This window comes from Phyllostomus hastatus, unplaced genomic scaffold, assembly GCF_019186645.2.
Source record: "Phyllostomus hastatus isolate PE091 unplaced genomic scaffold, TTU_PhHast_1.1 phas_contig_58, whole genome shotgun sequence".
In the NCBI taxonomy this organism is placed as follows: Eukaryota; Metazoa; Chordata; class Mammalia; order Chiroptera; family Phyllostomidae; genus Phyllostomus; species Phyllostomus hastatus.
The window spans coordinates 42891070-42909050 of NW_025333916.1; the positions used below are offsets into that span (position 1 = coordinate 42891070).

At 44.1% G+C, this 17981-nt stretch overlaps 1 protein-coding gene across 1 annotated transcript in view; it reads left to right on the forward strand.

The window, feature by feature from the left end:
- The first annotated feature begins 338 nt into the window (after positions 1–338).
- FBXL7 (F-box and leucine rich repeat protein 7) overlaps positions 339–17981 on the forward strand; it is a 335135-nt gene continuing 317492 nt past the window's right edge. Inside the window, exon 1 of the mRNA XM_045848330.1 lies at positions 339–456. Coding sequence (XP_045704286.1) covers positions 420–456 — 37 coding nt within the window. The 5' untranslated portion in view covers positions 339–419. The remainder of the gene's footprint in view (positions 457–17981) is intronic.

Below are 17981 nucleotides of genomic sequence, written 5' to 3' on the forward strand. Positions count from 1 at the left end.
GCGCAAGGGCGCCGAGGAGAGGTGGCCGAGCCAGGGAGTCCCGGCCACCCGTGCGGCTCAGCGCCCACCGCAGGGGGATCGGGGCGGGCGGATGGGGACCCGGCGGCGGCGGCGCGGCGAGCCTCGGGGCGGCCCCGGGGCGCGGGCTCTCCACGGCGCTGCGCCCGCCGGCCGTGAACGCGGATTCTGAAAGCTGTGGCTGCCCCCAACCCCACCCGGAGCCATCGGGGGTTCCTGGAGGGAACCGAGCGCCCCCTCCCAACGGAGTGCAGGGGACGCTCCCGGCTGGACATCGGCCCTCGAGCGTGGGGTATGCAAAGCTAACGGTCCCGTCGGGCGGGCTTTCCTCGGGCGGAGCGCGCATCGGTGCGCCCCAGCTATGGAGTGTCCCAGGAGACGACGGGCATGACGGCGGCAGGATGGGCGCGAACAATGGCAAACAGTACGGCAGTGAGGGTGAGTGGGCCGACAGTCCTCACACTCCCGCATCGCGCCCCCTCCCTTCCCCTCGCCCTCTAGTCTGGGAAGGAAGGTTCTTGCCCGCTGCGATGGCGCACACCCATTTGGCAATCTGTCCGGGCCGTCACCTTCCCCTTTGGCACCGGGTGCTCAGGCTCTCGAGGATGCTTTCCCACCGTGGGGTCCCTTTCAGCAACTTCCCAGGTTGTCTTCGGGACGGCTCAAGTTGCATTGCTGCCGTGTTTCTGAACGCGTGTGCCTCAACTTTCCCATCCCGGGCATCTGGGCTTTAGGATGATGGTTTGGCAGATGGTGGAAGACGATTTTCAAAAATAACGCAGTGAGAACTTTCTCAGGCTTTTGTGTCCCAGCCCCCTCTGCTCTCCTGTACCAGGAAAAACTTCTGGAAGAAGTAGTTAAGTTTCCATTCTCCCTACTCACTGCCCCTGGGCTGACAGCTTCGTGAAACTGACCACCTATCGGCCCCCCTGAGGGGAGCAGTGGCTGGGGGCTTTGTCTGGGCTCTCTCGGGGCTCAAGACGGGCAAAGGACCATCTGTTCCACGGGGCTGGAAATTGCACAGAAATATTGCCTGTCAAGTGGGAACTTGGAAGTTGGAGAAACTTTAAACTCCACCTCCTCCTAAAAGGATGATGGATGTGTGGGTTGGCTTCCCCCTCGCCCCTCCTCCCCCTCTTTGCATAAAACCGTGGTGTTGTCACCACGTTGATTAACAGCACGCCCCTGATATGCATATGGCAAAGGCATTTTCGTGGTTCAAAAGTTAGGAAGGTTGTCTGTCCTGAACTTGGCTGGAGGGGCGTGGAAGAGACAGGGTTGGTTTTACAGCCTGCCCCCAGAGGACAGGCGGTTACCAACCGGGTCCAGCGCCTGCAGACGGGTAGGAATGCAGAATGGCTATTCAGCCTGTGGTGTTTGGGAAACTCCTATCATCCTACCCAGAACTTGGAGCTGTGGCCACAGAATGTGGATGCCTCGCTCCTTTTTTGCGGCTGTGTTCGTCCTCAGCAGCTTGGTGAAATTATAGCAGAAACCGACCCTAAAAACCATATCCACAAGAACCTTTTGTTTAAATCATTCTCTCCCAGATCATCATGTTTTGAATTCCACATGTATGTGAGATACATATATATTTCCTTATTCTGGGCAGTTATGTGAGAGTTTTGTTGTTTTTTTTTTTGGTGTGTGTGACAGTTTTCATTTGTAAAAAGATAAATGTTTGTCTTTTTAGATAGCAAATATGCCAAAAAAGATTATTGGAGAATCTTAGCCACTCCCCCAAACTTATTGGAGTTCGTGTTTTAAAAATGGAAGAGTAAGCCTTCTTACTCTGAGTTATTAAAAAGCTTTCAGGGAATGAAGTGTGTGCATGACAATTCTGGATGTGCCTACATCATGCTGTTTGAATACTGTGGGGGGAAAGGACACCCTAAGAGGTTCGCAGAGTTGCTGCTCTGTGTTCCTGAACAAAACCCCTGCACACTCCCCCTAATCCTCTGCAACTTGTTCTTGTATCCCAGCGTTCTCGTATCATACAGTGTGTGGTGTATGACGACTTCCTGTCTGAACAGTGGAGTTTTCAACCCTTGGGAGAGAAAAGGAGAGACAGAGAACTAATGTTCTCCAGCTGTTATCCGTAAATGCTACCTCTGCATTTTCACTTCAGCTGAAGTGAAATTTTACTGGGATCAGATTGAGATACACTGTGGACGTTTTATAGGAAACATCTCTTGGGCTCAGCTGATTCAAGGGGACCAATAGGAAGGTTGGGGAGATTAACAGAGTTTTGGCTGGAGAGGACATATTGTGCTTAGTTTGCATCAACTCTCTTCAAATGCATGGGGACTCCTCCAGTACACAGGAGAAAATAGAGGAGCAGGAGTGATGAACTTAGATGGATCTCTTCTCCCCTAGTTATGCCGTGTGTCTCCCGAACAAGGCTGTGACACACGTGAGTGGGTGTGGTTGATTTTGTGACACTGGGTTGGTGGCAGGTAAAATCTGTGCTCTCGTGCCTGTTGGGATTGGCTGTGTCCGTGCCGAGTTTTCTTATCTAAAATAAAATGTCCAGTCTCAACACAAGCGGAAGCACCCCATAGACATAGTGTCTCTATTATCACAGGAGACAGAGTTAAGGCAGGTCTAGTAATTTGGTGCAATTTAGGCATGGTATATTTCAAACATAAAGGGGAAATTATCAATAAATGCATATCCATAGAGTGCAGTGAGGTGGCACAACTTGAAAAACCTGCAATTTTATTATGTTTTACAGTTGACACCTCCATGTAAATATGAACTCCCTTCAATTTTACCAGTTGTGTTGAGTTATCAGAAGGTTTAAAACTTCAGCATTTCATATGTAAGCTACTTTCTACTGCTCCTGGAAAACACCTCTTTTTAAATTAAAACAACAACAACAAATTATTACTAGACGTACCTTAGCAGGTGAAACGGGGCAGAAGCCTGCTGCTCAGTATAATCCAGTGGCCTTATCACCCCCCCCCCCCCGGGACCCATCAGAAGTGCAGAATCTTGGGTTCCTCTTGAAACTACTGGATCATTTATCATGCGCACATTGGGGTTTGGGGAAGTTCCTGTGTGGAGTGCAGAGCATTGACTTGGGAGCCTGGAAATTTGATTCCAGCTTCAACTTAGCTACTGTGACCTTGCTCAATTCCCCGAAATCTTGGGGTCTTCTCTAGAGTGAGGAGAGAAATTCCTTTTTGGCCTGATTTGTCATGATCTAATCCTTGAGCATGTAGTCATCCACTTTATTTTGCTCTTAAGGGACAATTTATGGGAGGAGATTAGCCTTGTGGGGAGACATGTTATAATAAATAGGGGAGTTAAGATTCTGATCGCCAAGAAGTCAGTAAATGCCCCTCTTGCTTTTGTCCTTCTGTTTATCCCTCACCTCTGTCTTCCTCACTCATTTTCACCTCTTCTCCTCACTTAGTCAGTTCTGACCCCCACCTCCCTGCCTTTTTTCCTTGTAAATCAATAGTGAGTGTTTCCAAAGTGTTTTGTTTTCCTAAATGCTTAGTGAACATTTACGTTAATGATTCAATTTTCAACTTTTACACAAACTAGAATTTTGCTCCAGGAAAAAGTTATGGTCAGGTTCCTGGTCATGAGCTTTCTAGAGTATGTTCTGGTAAATTTCTTAACAGGGCTGTTTCTTTTTCCTTTATCTTCTTTCATAAAGTGTGAGTTTCAGCTCCTGTTAAGCCAAATAAACAAATCTCTCTGCTCAAGTAGGAAGAGAAGAGCTGCCTTCCCTGCCTTTTAAGGTTTCTGAGCCTCACCCTCACTTACTCATTGGTTTCATCATTGTGTTTACTGTACTCCAGCAGGTCTGAGACAGTGACACTTGCACTGTTAACAGCTCCTTGCAGAATCCTCCCCGTTACTGAATTGCAGCTGATGAGGCCACAGTGATGGTGTCCGACCCTTGGTAGCTTTGCTGCTCCATCAAGAGCCTTGGGTCCCTTTTCACAGTCTCATCTGTGAGGTCAGATGTGAGGAGAGCCAGTGGCTTGGGCATGTAAATCATCACTAATCTGTCACCACCTTGGGAAACATATCTTGAAATAATAATAATGATGGCAGGTAGCCTTTATTAAAAGCTCACTATGTCCAAGCTTGATTCTAAGCTTTTGACATGCACTGACTCACCCGGTCCGCATGAAGATCCCAGGGGGCAGGGGCTCCTCAGGTCCCCCTTTTCCGGAGGGGGACACACAGCTGCAGAGGGGATGGCCATTTCCCAGGGCCCTGTAGCCAAGTGTAGGTGGAACTGGGACTCAGGGCCAAGTCAGTCTAAGCCGAGTCCTTTATTCATTCATTCAACTAATACATGTTGATTTATTTCCTACTATGTGCTGGGAATTCTTCTAGGTTCTTGGGATATATTAGTAAACAGAGAAAGATCCTACCCTCATCAATCTTACCTTTGTGTGTGTGTGTGTGTGTGTAGGGAGGGGAAGTAAAATGATTAACATGTGCACACACACACACACACAATGATTCAGTAAACCATGTGATACATTCCAAGTGGCTAAATTTTCTGAATAAAGAAAATCATCAAGTTAAGGTCATTGGGAGTTAGGAGGAAAAGGGTTTTTCGATTTTAATTAGACTGGGCACTGTGGACCTTATTGAAAAGTTGGCATGTAGACTAAGACTTAATGGGTGTGCTCGACTGACCTCTAAGGATCCAGGGAGGCTGGTGACTGTTATTGTGAACCACTGTGTTATACGGAGGTGGGCATGCTTTATGCTGGAGGGCACAACCATCGTTTTATACAAGGGTGGCATCGTCAGTCTTCTACAGTCAGTTGCGATGGGACAAAGTCAGTCTGGCCACTGTGTGTGTGTGTGTGTGTGTGTGTGTGTGTGTGTGTGTATTTGCCTAGAGCCTTTGCAAATATGTTTCATCTAATTACATGAGATACATTGTGGCTGCTTTTGAGGGGAGAAAAGAGGGAGCCTAGGACTTGCTCTTCTTCCTGGGATGGGCAGATGTTGCCTGATTCACAGGATATGTACCCTCCAAAGGTCTCTGTAATTCTTAGCTAGAAGTGTGTCTTTGTCTCTTGTCTTCAATAAATAATTTTATTCTGATGAAAATCAGAAGATAAGCAATACTGATTCCACTGTTCCGTTTGAATCAGAACATTAATGTAGAAAACAATACCATCTGTGGCCTGACAATGAGAAGGTATTTTCAGAGATTTGGGGAGTCCTTTTGCATGTTTAAAACAAGAGAAAAATGGGAAATCCTTTTCAGCGCAGTAATGGACAGAGTCTCTATCTCTAGTGTCACTGTTACTGTTATGATTGCCCTGAAACAAGTAAGCACTACTAAATTTGAAGCAAGACCCTTAATTGTTGTGTTTATGTTCCACGTCTTGAATAAATGTTTCAACTTTGCATATAAGACATTTATTTGGTATTATTGGTGAGAGCTTTTTGAACTGAAGCTACAAATTGACTAGAACCAGAGTCCGCTGTGAGGGAGCCAGAGCAGCTGGTGGAACTGAAGACCATATCAGGTGGCCTTTCCCAGAACATAGTTATACTTTTTCTTCTGGCTATAAGAATTTAGATGACTTCCTCCATGTGCTCACTGCATTACATCTCTAGGTCGAATAAGACTTGCTCTAGAAGTGTAGTGTCTGACTGAGAAGCCAGGCAGGGAGGCCAGTGATTTCAGAACGGGACGAGCAGCGTGCACGCACAGGAGGAGCCCACTTCGGCAATGTGCTGAGCGTGGCTGTCAGTGACAAGGCGAGAGTGCACGTAAGAATAGAGGTACTCTCTAAATAATGACAATGCTGGATGGGGTCTGCAGTTCCCAGAATACCTGCAGGATGCCCATGTGTTCTCATACAACCACTATAACAAAGCAGGTAAATTGGAGGAGGAGGAGCTTATATAACCTTTGGGGAAAGCTGAATGTTTTGTTAAGAGACTTTCTCTAACTGTTCTCTCAAATCTGCGTTTCTTGTTTTTCATGTAGTTTATTTCATGGGAAGTGATTCCCATGGGTTCTGTAAGTGAGGACCTTGGAAAGCCCCAGAGGAGGGGCAGGGACACCGGACTGGCCTGGCTTCTCCCACGCTGGCTACCCTGCACCCAGAAAGCGTGTGGGCAAACACTTTCGAAATATGCTGGTTACCCCAAAGACTATAGCTTTGGACATGAATAATCATTAACCATTTGAATTTTCCTCGCTGATGAGATATAAACACATGGTCAATATTTTCCCTGTTCCTTGGTTGAAGAGGTGGAGACTGTCTGTCAACCTTTACTTGCTAGTGCATTAGGTACCCTCATTCTCTCAATGCCCGTTTAAGTTCTAAACCACAAACAACATGAAAACCAGTTCTTCACATTGTGTGAACTCGTAACTTTAGAAGCCCTGAACAATGTGTAGGAATGTTACTAAAATCTCTCTCTATATATTTTTGTTTTCTACCCTCTGTGGTAAATTCCTTTGTTGCATTTCCTCCTCAAGCAGATGTAGCAGTGGAAAGAGAATCAAAATTTCTGTAGAAAAATGTTAGGAACTTTTCTTATGCTTATAGGTTGACCTTCTGGCTGGAAGGAACTCACCTTTTGGCAAGGTGGAGTCTGGAAAAGGCTCCTTAAAGGTGCAATTGAACCTCTTGGCCCAGTATAATACGTGAGTCAAACTGGGGGGGCATCTGAGTTCAACCGAAGATGGAGGCCAGGTCTTGCAGGTTCCGGCTGTCAGAGGGAGCTCCGACCTCGAGAAGAAGAAGATGAACCTGTCTCCCACTGCGGGTGGAGTGGGGGAAAGAACAGAAAGACATGGAGAGGGAAGAAGGGGACAAATTCAGTGGATGGGAATCAGGGCACTGACTGCTTTCAAATATACAGCGCAACCTCAGTGTGGTAACCACCTGTTTTTTCTTAAAATTACCTCAGCTCCCAGAACAGAAAGGGTTAACAGTGGACATTCGGTCAGTGTGGCTGTTGCCAAATAAACTTTATTTTTGGTCACTTTAATAATAGTAGCTAATGATCCCTGAGCACCTAGGAAGTGCCACTGCCCCTCTGAGCACAGCCGCATGCTAATTGGTTTTTTGCTTATGTTCCAAATCATTCTTGGCTTCACCCACTCTACTGTTGTTTCCCTGTAAATTGTTCTTTATTTCACTTAGCGTATCCCTCATTTCTGACTGGGTCTTTTTTATGCTGCTGGTGTCCTCACTGAGTTCCTTGAGCATCTTTACAACCAGTGTTTTGAACTCTGTGTCTAATAGAGTGCTTATCTCCATTTCATTTAGTTTTTTTCTGGATCTTTGAACTGTTCTCTCACTTGGGTCATGTTTCTTTGTCTCCTCATTTTGGCAGCTTCCCTGTGTTCGTTTCTGTGTATTAGGTAGAGCTTTGACTCCATGTCTTGGTAGCATGGCCTAATGTAGTAGGTGTCCTGTAGGGTCCGGTGGCATAGCCTCCCCTATCACTTAAGCTGGGTACTCGAGGTGCACCCTCCTAAACAGCTGAGTACATCCTCCTCCTTTAGTTGAGCCTTAATTGCTGTTGGCAGATCAATGGGAGGGAGTTACCCAGGTCAATTAGCTACAGGGATTGGCTGTGACCACTGACCACCAGCCTCTTCCTTCCGTGGAGGGTCAGCTGTGTAGGAGCAGGGTGGTGGTGCTCTCGTGGTTTGTAGCTATTTACTGGATGTGCTGGCCCTGGGGTTTCTCCAGGTGGTGCAGGTCAAGGTTGGCCCCCCAACCTATGTTTTGTATGGGGCTACCCTGCCTGAGCTATAAAGCAATCTGAGATGGTTGCTACTTGGGCTGGGTGTGAAAATTCTCAGGCAGAGCCAAGGTATGAATTTAGGCTGGCTGCTGCTAGTGCTGGGCCTGTGGCTCCCTGAGCCCAGCAGCTGCTTGTTTGAGAGGATTTAGGAAATTGTGAAGCATGAGCCAAGACATCCATGCATGTGGAAAAGCAGCTTGGGTGGACTCATAAACTGGGTGGAGTGGGTTCTCTGGGGATCTCCTAGGTGGGTCAAACAGTGTTAGCCAGGTTGATGGAGTCTCAGGTATGGTACCTGCTTGCCAGCTCAGTGGGGAGAGGGTTTAGAAAAAGGACAATGGCCTCTCCTCACTTGATGCTAGACACTTCAGTTTCTCCCTTTATGCCACTGGCGCCTTTCAAACTGCTACCTGGGTGCTGGAGCTCAGAGGGAGTGAGTCTGAGTTGATGTGTCCATATGTGGGCCCTTTAAGAGGAACTGATTGGGGCTCCAGAAGTTTCTTCCATCAACTTAATCTCAACTGACTTTTGCAGCCAGAAGTTGTGGGGAATTATCTTCCTGGAACTGATATCTTGTGCTGGGGGAGCTGGTGAGGGACTGGGGCTCCTTGCTCCCAAGATATCACTTCTGAATTTTTATCTACCACACATGTGTGGAGGACCGGCCTGTTTCACACCTGTACCCCTCCTACCAGTCTGGATAGATGTGGTTTCTTTAATTGTGTAGTTGTCTTAGTTCCATACAACTTGATTTATGACGGTTCTGAGTGATGGTGGTTCTGTATTTTAGTTGTAATTTTGATGTGGTTGTATGAAGAGGTGAGCCACATCTGCCTATGCTGACACCTTGACCGGAAGTTGATGATCCGATTTTAAAGATGTCAGCACGACAGCACGGAGACAGCCTAACCCCTGCCCAGGGCACACAGCTGGTGGGTGGCTCAGTCATGCCTGAAATCCCGGTGGTTGTGCGCAAGTCTGTGCCCTCTCCACTGGGCCCATGACCCTGTCTATCTTGTCATTTTTGCAGCCGAAATCCTCCCCAGTCTTTGTTTTATGTGCTTCAAAGTCTTGCAGTGGTGGAGAAGTAGTCAAACCAACCAACAAACAAAAAAGTTTTATGGATTAGGTGACCAAAATGACATCTTTTGAAGGAAACTTTTAACTCCTATTACCTGTTTCCCAAGGACAAATGAACTGCTCATTAGGCAACAATCTACTGACAAGTTGGCAGACTGTCTAATGTCTAGAATAACTTTAGTGCATAAAGTAATCAGCATATTTTTTAGAGTCTATAGAGCATAGGGCAGACCTGAGAGGCTCTCCTCCCGATTCTGCAGAGAGTTATGAACTTTTAATTATCTTTGTTCTGGGGTAGCCTCGGTACCTGCCCACATATCAAAGCTAATGGAAGATAGAGAAAGGTGCATTCATTTTCTTTCTTTGGTAAATAGTTTCTAATTCCTATCTTATATTTCCTTCTGGTATAAATCTATGGATTCGAGACAGCCATTAATCTGGGAAATTATTCCAATATCTACTTGAGAATTTGCCCTTTTCTTTGGCCTGTTCCTGGGAGACTTCTTCATGGGTTTGTCCATGAAATTGCTTGGGAAACTATAAAGCATTTCAAAAGTTAATCTCATTTATCATCAGAGGGACTGTGGGAAGGGTGACCATCATTGTCCCCAGTTTACAGGTGAGGAAACTGAGGCCTTGGAAGATTAAATGACTTGCCTTGATTTTCTAGTGAAGATTCGATGAGGTCATTCTGATTGAAATTTAGTACATTTTTCATGATGCCATCATTCTAAGTGCTATAGGAAAACAAGGATATTGTCACGCCAGGGGATTATCACCAGGTGTTCTTGAGTATTTTAAGTTGCTTACACCCCAGGGTGAAAGTCGGCGTCTTTGCACACACGACCTTTAGTTGCTTTTGCATCTCTCCTTGCAGCGGTGGCCGCCTGGGGCCACAGAGCTGCACCCTGGTGTGGGGCAGCAGCTGCACATTGACAAACGTGTTACAGTGAGACTGCAGAGTGAATTACTGTTAGATAAATGTTCCTGACAAAACGGCACTATTCATTCGAGCGCACTTGCTAGTCTGTAAACTCAGCTGGGGCTTTGAGGAGGTGTTTCCATCCTCTGAAAACCTCCACTGGCTGTGACAGTTATTTTAGTGCCGGCAAGGTCAGAGGATCAACTGTAAAATCAGACCCCTTGGCGTCACAGGAGTCCTGATTCTCTTCACTCTTGTGTGCTTTGCTGTTGAGCAGCCACATTTCACAGAGGTCTCTGGAAGGGCCTGTGTCCTAGGGCAAGCCCTTTAGGATGAGTTGATATCAGAAGTCATAGAGGTCCATCCATGCTGTTGCAAAGGGTAAGAGTTCCTTTTTCACAGCCATGCAGTATTCCACTGTGTAAATGTACCACAGCTTTTTTATCCACTTATCTACTCATAGGCACTTGGGCTGCTGCCAGATCTTGGCTGTTATAAATAATGCTGCTATTGTGTGAAATTTAATGAACAAAATAAACTGATAAACAAAATAAAAACAGAGGCATCAACACACGGAGCAGACTGACAGATCTCAGAGGTGAGGGCAGTAGGGGGCCCTGGAAGAGATCAGTCAGTGAGCATTTAGGCAGAGTCCATGGACACAGACAACAGTGCCGTGATGGCCTGGGGTGGGGCTGGGCGGAGAGGGGCAAAGTGGGGTGGGGGGGGAAGGGGGAACATCTGTAATAGTGCCAACAATGAAAAAAAGTCATTGAGGTCCCTTCATGGTTGTGCTAGAAATCCATCTTGTTCATTTAGCTTTAATTGCTTTACTTTTTATTCACTATCTTGTATTTTAACTTCTGATTTTTCTGTTCCTTTGTATCTACTCATTGCTCATCCTATCACATGCTCACCATGATGTAACTATAACCCAGTTCCCATAGAAGGTCCTCAGTATCTTTTGTTAAACAACTAAATGAAGATGAATCTGAAATCATGATCTTTATTGGGCTAAAAAATTATGAAAACCCTACTGTGTTTTCAGTGAACTTTTCCCCTAGACTTTGACATAATACTCTTAAAAAATGTTTCTCTGGACATATTTTCTTCTGAGGATCTTCTAACTTGGACTGTTATTTTTAATGTTTTGTTTCCACCCTCTTATGGATGAAAATAGTTTGACTTGTGTATTTAAAGAAAAATAAAATATGTACTTTAAGCATTGCTAAAGGCTTTTCAGCTTCACTTATTTATAGTGCTGTCAACTTAACTATTTTCAGTTAGTACTGAGTAGAATGCTACTGTTTATTTTTCGTTGAAAATCATATTGCTTAGTAATATTTGTTTAATTGATTGGAAGTTGGGTTTATATGACAATTTAATAAGTAAAGCATTAATCTAGAAAACATTTAAAAATTTGATATTTAAGTTAATCATTTTTTGGCTCTGTTCTCTTTTGGGGATAAAGGGTCATAAGATCATGAATCCTTTAAAATTCATATATTGAGCTACTTTATCACATCTCTATTTTTCTCCTTTCTATTATATAAAATATAAAAATTATCATATGCATCTGGTATGTTTGGAATGATTTCTAGTAGAGCTTCTGTGTGACTTCCCACATTACTAAAATGAGAAAAGAAAAATATTATTGAGTTGTAGGGTGTGTGGATATGTAACATACATGAGACTGTATTTAACTAACCCTTTGCTATAAATTAAGCAAACTCCATTATTCCTTATGTCTATTTTTGTAAATGGAGAGAAATACATCTCCTGTAAGGAATTTAAGAAATACATTTAAAATGAAAGTGTCATTTGTTTCTTTAGTAATTTGGTATCTGTTAGAGGAACAGTTTCAGACAAAGGGTCACCATAGGAATCAAGCAAAAGAAGCCCAGAGCCCAGCACGTGGGCTCCTCGGAGCTGGAACTTGGGGTAGAGGTGACTGCACTTCAGGAACAAAGGACTGGTAATGGTTCTTTGCCGCGTGATATCCATCCACTTGGAACTGTAGATTTTAGTTTGTTTACTTGAGTCTGTGTTCAGCTCAGAGGAATAGCTATTACAATATCTCATTGGTGGGAATTCCACTCTGCGTGATACTTAGCCTGGTGGACGTTTGTTTTAAAGTGCTAGAGTGTAAATTCACACGTATAGGCCACATTTCTATGCTCCTTTTTGGTTTGGGGTTTTTTATCTCAAGGACTGACAGCTGTTGTGTTGGTTGGAAAGGTTTCTGTAACCCTATTTGGACAATATTATTAATACTGCTATGAAAGTGAATCTCAAGACGTGGCATTTCTGTCCCGAACAGCTTATGTTTCAATCTTGTTTTGTGTCCATTTTGCTTATTTTATTACATTTTAATAATTTTCCCTGTTTCCTATCTCTCTTGAAAGACCTCTCCTGTTGATTACCCTGTGAGCTTGTTTTGAAAGACAGTATTTCCTTGGGGAGTCTTTCTCCACTTTTAAAGCAGTAACAACATGAACTGCAATAAGGAGCCAATTCCTTGCCCCTGGTTGTGCTGCTTCAAATAGTCTTTTTTTTTTTATACGGGCTAATAAGAACAAGAAAGTCTCATTTTTAAATGCATTGGTTGGGGTTGCTTTACTTCCAATAAGGAAAATTGCCTCACAAGGGGGGGGAGCATGGGTAATAAAGATAGAACCAACTGAATAATTGTATTTGGTCTAATGTCAAAAGCCCCAAGCTGCTGCCTGCAAATCTAATTTAATCGGGGATTGCTGTGTGCCCACTGTTGTGCATAGATTTGCATTTGCTGCTACTGCTGGTCATCTCTTCACACTTAACAAAGATGAATCCAAATGCTACTGGAAATTTTTGGTATGTGTGGGCTTGCTTTCTTCCTCAGTGGCATTTGCAAGCCTGAGGCAGGTAGCAGAAGGGCTTTGGAAACTGACCAAGAATGGCTTGTGGAATAGAACCCCGGATGTCTGAGTGAGGAAAGTGACCTTGGACCACCTTACAGAGGAAGAGATTGAAGCATGAAGAAATGAAACAGCCTTGCCAAGGCCATACAGATAGCAAGGCTTCAGGACAGAAAAATGGATTTTCTCAGTCCAGCTGTTTCTTTCCAATCCATTTCTCTCTTCTTCACTCTGCTTTTCTTTTGCTTACTTTCAGAAAATTTGGGGTGAATGTAGTTGCTTTGCTACCTCTCTGTCCAGTCAGCCCCTCCAGGAGTGACTCCCTCATACCGCCGGCTGCACAGAGACTTGTCGCTGATGACCAACAGCCCAGTGGCTCCCAGAAACTCCTCTGACCCAGAAATTCCTCTGCAAGGGAGCAGCCCCATCCAATGACTAAACGAGGCAGGGGTAAAGTTGGAGATTACTCTGAAGGACCGTCTTTAGTCCAGAACTCCCCATGGAGTTGGCTGAGTCCTTTTTCACAAAAAATCGTAGAGCAACTGCTGTATCTGTCCAATTCACCTTGTCCCTTGCCTCTCATAAGTGTGATCCCCTTTAAAAGTGAGGGTACTTCCCTAGAAACTGCTTGCATTTTAGATCCTCTTGGTGAGTGTTTACTGGGGAACCCAACATAAGACAGTGGAGAAGTTGGACTGGAATGTTCTGGCAGCTGTCAAAGGCAGGACGCCACTGCTAGAAAATCGTCTTCCTCCTGAGAATCCTGGCTGTCCTTAAAAGGGAGTCTTCAGCTGAAAGTTAATTGACATGCACTGGTTTTCTGCTTGGGGGTATTGTTTATTCCTTTTATTGCATAGATTAGGAAATCAAGCCCAATAAGCTAAAGTGACTTGACCAATAACACATAATTAGTTGGTAGAGGAGCTTACAGTTCCCAGCTGCTGCTATTGGTGCCATTTTTTGAAGAGCCATCTTGGAATTTGTTCAGAGCTGTTCTGCTGCTGTAACTCAGAATTGACTGCAGATGGGTCTAGAGACCATTTATCTGTGTGATCCATGTGTTCAACTCTAGCACTGAAATCAGGCATCTCAATAATTCCTACGTGGTTCTGTTTCGCTGATTGTCTACTCTTCTTTGAAGAGTGATCTCTGAAACTCACCATAGTTGGTACAGACTAGGGAAGAAAAAATAGGGAAGTAGAAACATGGTTATAGTTGTTATCATCTGAAATTAGCATTTTTGTTTTCCTGGCTATTAAGAGAATTGGGAAATAGGCAATGCTTATTATTACAGGATAGACCAGTGTCAAGTACAGAGTCATTAGGTAGATGAGGCATGCAGGGATGGGTTGAAAGAATCATAAACAAAATGAGAAATGACTACAAATTACTGTGTAGTCTTAACATCATCCTAAATAGTTTATTACTCATTTTATTATGCTCCGATACTATTCTACTGAGATTTATCAAACTATTATAAGCTCTCAGTCACTGTGTTCCTGAAAAATTTGGAAGTAATTGAAAAACAAATTATTAGTTGATTATTATCACCACTACAAGGATCCAGATTTTATATAGTTTCCTTGGCATAATTAACAGCTACTCTTTCAGGAAACATTCTTTGATTCCCATTGTCTGTAAATGTTGAAATTTATTTTATTTGCATACTCAAGGCTGCGTGAATGCTCTAGTCACATTCCTACTCCATCTTTCTTTCAGGTTGCTCTCTAAACACAGCCAAATTGGGAGACTGAAGTGTCCCCTAAATCTATCTTTTGCTTTTCCAGATCGGTGTCTTTTGCCTTTTTTTCCCTTAGAATACTTTTTCCATATATTTATCCATTGAGTCTTATTCAATTCAATTTTAACTTTTCAAAATGAAATTTTCTCTGATTCCCCAAAGATATGTCTAGATATATCTTTGTTTACGATGTTTAACCTCTTACTTTGAGAAAATGTGTCAGGTTCCTCACTTGGATTTGCTCTTTCTTCCCTCGGAACCAATGTGGCATTTTATTTCCATGGATTTTTGTGTCCTACTTTGCATTTAGCTATTTGCATCTCTGTGACCTAATAAGTATTTGTAGGTGTTCATGTACCAGGATCTGTACGAGGTATTGGGAAGTTAAAAAATATAAAGAATTGTTCTTGACTTAGTGGTCTAATGGATAGACTATAATAAAGTATTAGAGTAACCATGGGTGGCAGACCAAGCATGTGATGGGAGACACCAGTCTGGCTGTGCTGAACTTCACTGGGGATGTTCACAGGACTGATTATCTGAGATGACCTTGAATTGAGTCTGGAAAGGTGAGTAAGCGGGAGTAACAGAAGATCAGACAAGGGGGCAGAGGCCAGTGGGTAAGCTACACGGGAGGAGAGGATGACCTGAGTTGAGCCTCACACCTGGAGGGGTGGGCAGGGTCACATGGTCATGAAAGCGGTGTGTAGGTGGGTAGATGGCAGGAAGGAGCCAGCAGCGTGTATTGAGCAGGGCAGCCTCGGGCAGATTTAGAGAGATCCCTGGAGGCGTGCGTGGACTACTCTTTCTACTCACTAATATTACTCCTGGCCTGGAGTTGGCAGATTTGGAAGAATTCAGACTGACATCTCAACTCCATTCTATTTACCTCTCGGGAGGGAGCTGCCCTTTGGGCGAAGCTCTTTGGCCCACGATTAGACCAGCTTTGAACTTGACGTCAACACTCGGGTTCAGTATTAGCTGCTTGACTATAGACCTGAAACTACAACCTGTGAACTGAAGGTGCTGGTAATAGAGGTGCCATTTTTCTCTCCATCTGCCACACCTCCCTTACTATTTCCTCAATTTTTTTGCAGCCGGGTGGGAGAATGGGGTGCTAATCATTGAGCCCCACCGGGATACTACCAGTGGGGTGTGGTGGGAGAAGCTGAGTGACAGCAGGAAGAGGGTGTGGGTTTCAGCGATGAAAAGAAGGTAGAGGACTTGGTGACTAATTGGCTGAAGGGGATGAGTGTGACAGAAGCCTAGAAAGACTCTTCTTTCTGGCTTGGGTGGTTGGGTGTCACCTTGGCTCATGCACCTTAACTTTCTGATTGACCTGGGAGTGTCCACTGAGTTGGTTCTCGAGGTCAAGACAGTTAGTTTGCCTTCTCATCTGCCCCATCACCACCACTCAGGATCTGAGAGACTTTTTTTGGGACTGAAACACTTGGGCATTTGTTCATCTAAATTGGTCATTCTTTTAGTAATTCACCGAGCCAGCAGAAACTTGTTAATCTCCTTCTGTGTGTCTGCACTCTGCTTTGCCTGCCCCTGAGACACAGGGATGAAGAAGATGTCAGTCTATGTTCTAGGAACTCTGAGTCTGGTGAGGGCTGGGAGATGGGGGAGAGGATGTCAGCCAGGCAGCTCTGGAGGCCAACAGCCCAAGTCTGAATGTGGGTCAAATCATAGTCTCATGTTTAAGGTCACTGTGTTGGTGTTCACCTCAATGCTCTTTCACACGATTTCTAAATTCTCCTGACTTGGCCCAGTAAACTAATGAATTGGCTATCAATACATTCTGCCTGAAACTAAGAAAATTGTTTTTGGAATTAATTTTTAAAACAGGAAATTCCTGTCCAAAGCTAGGAGACGTTATCGCATGAGCAGCCTGAGTTACGCTCTCTTTCTCGCTCTTTTGGACAATCCCGTCACATCCATACTTGATGGAGGGACATTAGAATGTGGCTTATTTTTTGTGAAGTTTTTATTCTGAGTTCTTATTGCATGACAGATCTCAAAAAGAGTTTGAGCTATTTTTTAATTATGGCAAACTTGGGCACTCCTAGAAAGTAGAGCAGTTGGGTGTTAGTGTGATTTGAAGACAGATGTGGTATAATATGGAGGAATACTCTGATTTGTAACATTCCATGCCATTTCACATAATCAGGGATTTTTTAATGACTTTAAAATTGGTGGCAAAAATTCTTTTGTTTCAAGAGTCTTCAACCAATGTAAAATAGTATTCACACATAGAAACTGTGTGTGTGCACGTGTGTGACACATATGTATATGCATACTTCATTGTTCTTATTTCAGTAGTCATAAGATCAAATTAGATGCCATGTGCCTGACAGATTTTGGCGCATGTATTTGCTATGATTTCAGTTTGTCCCCCAGTGTTACAGAAACCTAAGAAGATAGCTTAGTTAGACGGGAGGTGGTACAAAGACACTGATCAGATTTCCTAAAGAATAGTATTTGCTCTATTTAAAATTACCATCATTTAATTTTGTTCTATAAATTTATCATGTCCTATAGCTAGAGTGAAATACAGTATTCTTCTGTAAAGAAATATAATTAAAATTAATGTGCTAATTAGTTTCTTTAATAACATGGTATCTGTCTAATAAAGGGATGTGAGGGGTTGCATTTTATGCCAGAGATCTGTAAGTTTGAAAACTGGTGGGACTCTGGAGATGACTTGGTCCAGTGCTTTTACTTTGGGGCCTAAGAGGAATCTGAGGTACCAGTCACTTGAAAAGACGTGTGCAAAGTCCCACGTGAAGTGCACCAGGGAGTGTGACGGCCAGGAGCAAAGGCCCGGTGCCAGGCTGGCCGGGTTTCAAACTGCCTCAGCCAGTGCCTAGTTGTGTGATCTTGTGCAAGTTACTTAACCTCTCTGTGCGTCAGTGCTGCATCTGGGAAAGGGAGTCAATAACAGTTTTTTCCACCAAGAGCTATTGGGAGAGTGTGGTGGCAGCCAGAGAGAAGGGGGATGGGGACTGGGTGGAGGTGAGCAAAGGGGAGAAAATGGGGACATCTGTAATTGTGCCAACAACAAAAACAAGGTTAAAAAGAGTTATAGTGCGTGCACGTAACAGTAGCTGCTGACTGGTCTACTATAGTCTGCATTTCATTAAATCTAAGATAGAACAAGGCTGCTGCTTTCCCCATCTCAGATTTTGGGGGAAGATTTCACAAAACTACAGTACGGGTTGCCACAGATGATATTGATTGTAAGGTGGTGTTAAGAGGGTGGGGTTTAGGATCAGTTAGAAAGGATGCTGTTATCATCATCATCATCATCATCATCATCATGAGCTAAGACAGAACTGGAGTTGGAAGCTACACTCCTAGTCCACTCCTCAGTCTGTTGTCCTATGTGGCGCATCTGGGTGACATTTATGAACTACAGTTTCAGACACATTCACTTTGGGCAATGAAAAGTTCAGCTGTCTGCTCTGAGCACACAGAGAGTGCTCCTCTGTGGAGGATATCATCTGACTTGAAACTACGGTGACACTTAATTTTTTTATTTCCAAGTCCTAAAAGATGT